Genomic DNA, 5,658 nt, shown 5'->3' with positions numbered 1-5,658 from the left:
TTTAGCTAGCTTTTTTGTAAAATAAACATTTGTTAAAATACTCCTGTTATGGTTGATTTGAATTTGGAGTAACAGTAGTCACCATTTTTCATGGCTAGTTTAGTTTAAGGATTAACCTCTTTTTTTCCATTTTCGACCTAAAATGACATACCCAAATGTAACTTCCTGTAGCTCAGGCCCTGAAGCAAGGATTTGCATATTCTTGGTACCATTTGAAAGGAAACACTTTGCAGTTTATGGCAATGCGAAAGGAATGTAGTAGAATATAACACAATAGTTCTGGTAAAAGATAATACAATGAAAAAAACAACTGTTCTTATGTTTTTTCGTACCACCTTTTTTGAAATGCAAGAGAAAGGCCATAATGTATTATTCCAGCCCAGGTGCAATTTTTATTTTGGCCACTAGATGGCAGCGGTGTATGTTCAAAGTTTTAGACTGATCCAAAGAACCATTGCATTTCTGGTCAAAACGTTGTATCAAGACTGCCCAAATCTGCCTAATTTGATTATTAATAACTTTTCATGTTCAAAATTGTGCGCTCTCCTCAAACAATAGCATGGTATTCTTTCACTGTAATAGCTACTGTAAATTGGACAGTGCAGTTAGATTAACAAGAATTTAAGCTTTCTGCCAATATCAGATATGTCTATGTCCCGGGAAATGTTCTTGTTACTTACAACCTCATGCTAATCACATTAGCCTATGTTAGCTCATCCGTCCCTTGGAAGGGACACCGATCCCGATTAAGTATTTGTCTGCGAATAGTACGCATGTTATACTAGATTCAAGTCTAAGATATGGTAAATAAGGAAAATAAATATAGGTGTGAGCCGGTTCGTAAAGTAAAAACAAACAGGTTAAGCATCAACTCATTGGCAGGTTTAAACAACTGTCCTGCATTATGCATACACAATGTACACCACAGTATGTGTCATACCAACACTGTAGGTCCCTAAAGATTTCCACAGTAGGTTTGACATACAGGAGGTTGATCTCCGTTGCCCACAGTGGTGGAAAAAGTACCCTATTGTCATACCTTAGTAAAAGTATAAATCACTTCAAATTCCTTATATTAGGCAAACCAGATGGTACAATCCTCTTTCTTTACAGATAGCCAGTGGCACTCTCCAAAACGCAGAAAAAAATTACAAGCAATGCATTTCTATTTCGTGAGACCGCCAGATCAGAGGCAGTAGGGATGACCAGGGATGTTCTTGTGATAAGTGCGTGAATTCGACCATTTTCCTGTCCTGCTAAGCATTCAAAATGTAATGAGTAATTTTGGGTGTGTAAAAATTGTATTATTTTCTTTAGGAATGCAGTGAAGTAAAAGTCAAAAAGAAGTCAAAAATATAATAATAATATATTACTAATAATAGTAAAGTACAGATACCCCCAAAAACTACTTAAGTAGTACTTTAAAGTATTTTTACTTAAGTACTTTACACCCCTGGTGACCCCGAACTAGAAATCTCTATGTTACCTAGTCTGTCCTAGAGATGAAATAAAGGTGAATATTACACCAAAACTCTAGAAACAAATTCCACATTCACCACAAAGAATATTAGGAGCATATGTTGTACTATTGTAAATGTGGGCATTTTCACTAGATCGTAACTTCCTCTAGATACCCTTTACATTCATGAGTTGAACTTGCACTGTAACATTACTAAATACTTACAACCACCACAGCTTTTGTTTTCACCGGCATCCATTTCTAGTTCACTAATGTTTGTCATCAACATATATCAAGCATATCAACCTGCAGGCTGATGCCAAATGCAGGACATGTGACATAATGCAGTACAGTAACACTAAGCCACTAAACCTGTAACAATTTTCATTGGTGGAAGAAGGAGTAGACCAAAGCGCAGAGTGGTACGTGTTCATGATGCCTTTAATAAACTGAACACTAAATACAAACGAACAGAAGAATAAAGGAAAACCGAAACAGTCCCGTATGGTGAAAACACTGAAACGGAAAATAATCACCCACAACTCAAAATGGGAAAACAGGCTACCTAAGTATGGCTCTCAATCAGAGACAACGATAGACACCATCCTCTGATTGAGAACCATACCAGGCCAAACACATAGAAAAAGAAAACCTAGACCTACAACATAGAATACCCACCCACATCACACCCTGACCAAACTAAAAATAGAAACATACAAAGCAATCTACGGTCAGGGCGTGAACTGAGGGGGAATAACGCAGCTCGATGTACTCCACGCTATTTCTCCCTTTATTTAACTGCTGCACAGGAATGATGTACTGTACCCATAGTGAAGAGGAAGTAGTACTGTACTTCCCGTATATTTTCAATAGTTTCATGTCAAATACAGCTGAAATAGGATCTGAATTCTTTGTGAATAAGGGTTCTATGCAGAAGTCAATGAGGTAAGGCCCAACAAAGGCACAGTGCGTGACATGCTTGTGTTTTCCCGTAGTGGGGCCCAGACAGAGCTGTTGGAGGTTTAATTGAGCTGGAAGGAGGGACTAGAGGTGGCTGATGTATAAGAGAGAGGAGGAGGAGGAAAGTCTCAGACAGGATATCGATGACTGAGGGAACAGCATTGACTGACTGACTGACTGAGAGTAAGTTTCCATATTACTAACTGTGTCTCTAGCCTTGTTTATACCTGGTGCTAACATGCGTCTTTTTTTCTGATCTTATCCATATTCTGAATGTGCCCACATTGTTAACGTTGCATCTACACACGGTATTAAAATGTGTCTCCTATCCTTCCACTGTGTCTGCATTGTGACCAGATTCGCTGGTGCCTCCCAGTATGCAGATTATTTGACACATTAAAAAAAAAATGTATTTATTTATTTTAAGACCTGTCAATGATTTTAGACCAGGACAAAGGACGCATGTTAGAACCAGGTATAAACGGGGCTTCTGACTCAATGTGTATAGTACAAAGAAATTCTAAGGAGGACTTTTTTTATTCTAGTCTGGCGTTGATCATACTTACTAGGTGGCTGCATATGTTACATTATTTTCTGAAAGAAAGAATACATGAAGTGCAGAGTAAAAATGTAAGTAACAAGATGAGAAGGAATAATCAGACCTGAGATGTAAACTTTGCACTGGCATGGTGTGGATTTTTTTGTTTGTGTAGGCTGCCAGACAAACCTGAGACTGTCTCACACCTTTTGTGATAATGGGACCAGAGGGAACTAGAAATAATAATTTTGAATTAGTATTAGTAGAATAAGTTTTAAAGTTGAAATTGTTAGAGGCTAGTGTTGAAAATGTGAGGGTAAGTGACTGTTTTAGAAATAGTAGTAGTAGTAGTAGTAGTAGCAGTAATAGTAGCAGAAGTAGTAGTAGTAGTAGTAGTAGCAGCAGTAGCAGTACTAGTAGTAGTAGCAGTAGTAGTAGCAGAAGCAGTATTAGTAGTAGTAATAGTAGTAGTAATAGTGTTGACTGTGGTAGAAGTAGGCCTAAAAGCAGTGAAAGTTACTGTTGGTGGGTTCTACAGTCCTGGATAGTTTCATCAAAATTGTAAGTGTGCCTTGAATTCTAAATAAATCACAGACAGTGTCACCAGCAAAGCACCCCCACACCATCACACCTCCTCCTCCATGCTTCACGGCGGGAACAATATATGCAGAGATCATCCATTCACCTATTCTGCATCTCACAAAGACACAGGGTTGGGAAAATACATCTCAAATTTGGACTCATCAGACCAAAGGACAGATTTCCACCGGTCTAATGTCCATTGCTCGTGTTTCTTTGCCCAAGCAAGTCTATTCTTCTTATTGGTGTCCTTTTTGTAGTGGTATCTTTGCAGATATTTGACCATGAAATCCTGATTCACCTCTGAACAGTTGATGTTGAGATGTGTCTGTTACTTGAACTCTTTGAACCATTTATTTGGGCTGCAATTTCTGAGGCTGGTAACTCTAATGAACTTATCCTCTGCAGCAGAGGTAACTCTGGGTCTTCCTTTCCTGTGGAGGTCCTCATGAGAGTCAGTTTCATCATAGTGCTTGATGGTTTTTGCGACTGCACTTGTTCAGATTGAATGACCTTCATTTCTTAAAGTAATGATGGACTGTCATTTCTCTTTGCCTTTTTGAGGTGTTCTTGACATTAACTTGTACTCAGTCTTTTGCCAAATCTTCTGTTAACCACCTCTACCTTGTCACACACAACTGTTTGGCTCAAACGCATTAAGAAGGAAAGAAATACCACAAATTAACTTTTGATAAGGCACACCTGAAATGCAATCTAGGTGACTACCTCATGAAGCTAGTTGAGAGAATGCCAAGAGTGTGCAAAGCTGTCATCATGGCAAAGTGTGGCTAATTTGAAGAATCTGAAATATACAATTTATTTTGATTTGTTTAACACTTTTTGGTTACTACATGATTCAGTGTGTTTTTTAATAGTGTTGATGTCTTCACTATTATTCCACAATGTAGAAAATAGTAACATAAAGAAAAACCTTTGAATGAGTAGGTGTGTCCAAACTTTTGACCTGTATTGTATATAATTATATAACTGTTTGTCTCTACTTGGGTTCCTCTCCTAGGCCTATAACAACACTCACAGCACGGTCATGTCTAGCGCCATCTACAACGGGAACAAATCCGACGATAACTGCACCAATGTGGACACCCTGATGAAACGCTACTACCTGCCCGTCATGTACAGCATCATTTTCGTTGTGGGGCTGCTGGGTAACGTCACCTCCATCGCCATCTACCTGATCAAGCTACGACCCTGGAAGTCCAGCAGTATCATCATGTTCAACCTGGCGTTGACGGATCTTCTGTATGTTCTGAGTCTGCCTTTCATGGTCTACTACTACACCAACGGTGAATCCTGGACCCTGGGCGACTTCATGTGTCGCTTTCTGCGTTTCGGGTTCCACTTTAACCTATATGGTAGTATACTGTTTCTCACCTGTTTGGCTGTGTTTCGATATGTCGTGGCGGCGCATCCTCTGAGGGCGGCGCAGGTGCAGCAGAGGAGGTGGGGTATCTTGGCGTGCGCTGTGGTCTGGGCCATAGCTGTGGCAGAGATTGTGCCCATGCTCACCATGATCACCATGGAGACTAAAAACAACAAGACCCATTGTTTGGACTTTGCTAGCGGTGACCCGGCTGTCCTGTGGTGGTACGGCTGGCTGCTGACCGTGCTGGGCTACCTGCTGCCCCTGGTGGTGGTGGTGGTGTGTTACGCCGGTGTGGTCCGTGAACTAGCCAAGGGGCCCCACACCCACAACCCTTGCCGCGTACGGGCACGCCGCCTCAACGTACTGATCCTGGTGGTGTTCGTGGTATGCTTCCTGCCATACCACATCCTGAGGATCCTAAGAGTAGACACCAGGATGAAGCCTGAGTCATCATGTATGCTGGTGCACTGGGTCCACACCGCATATATCGTGTCCAGGCCCGTAGCGGGGCTCAACACCTTCTTTAACCTGGCTCTGTACACCCTGGCCGGGGACAAGTTCCAGCAGGCCTTCCTCAGTGTGTTCCCCTGGGGTTCCTGGTGGACCAAGTTCAGGACTCACCTCAAACTCAGCCTGGCTGTCGTCAGTAAGCCCAGTAACACAGCTTCAGCCGAAAGGCCAGCAGCCACAGATATGGCATGAAATATAGTACATTGCTCTGTTTAATTCTGTGTGGAC

At 41.3% G+C, this 5,658-nt stretch overlaps 1 protein-coding gene across 1 annotated transcript; it reads left to right on the top strand.

Annotated features, from left to right (window-relative positions):
* Positions 1–4,560: 4,560 nt before the first annotated feature.
* Positions 4,561–5,658, top strand: LOC139414129 (2-oxoglutarate receptor 1-like). Its single transcript, XM_071162008.1, has one exon. The coding sequence runs from the start codon at positions 4,582–4,584 to the stop codon at positions 5,620–5,622; it is 1,041 nt and encodes a 346-aa protein (XP_071018109.1). The 5' UTR covers positions 4,561–4,581; the 3' UTR covers positions 5,623–5,658.

The sequence above is a fragment of the Oncorhynchus clarkii genome, chromosome 7, assembly GCF_045791955.1.
Source record: "Oncorhynchus clarkii lewisi isolate Uvic-CL-2024 chromosome 7, UVic_Ocla_1.0, whole genome shotgun sequence".
NCBI lineage: Eukaryota > Metazoa > Chordata > Actinopteri > Salmoniformes > Salmonidae > Oncorhynchus > Oncorhynchus clarkii.
The sequence above is the reverse complement of the archived record's forward strand: the minus strand, read 5'-3'. Positions and strand labels throughout refer to the sequence as shown.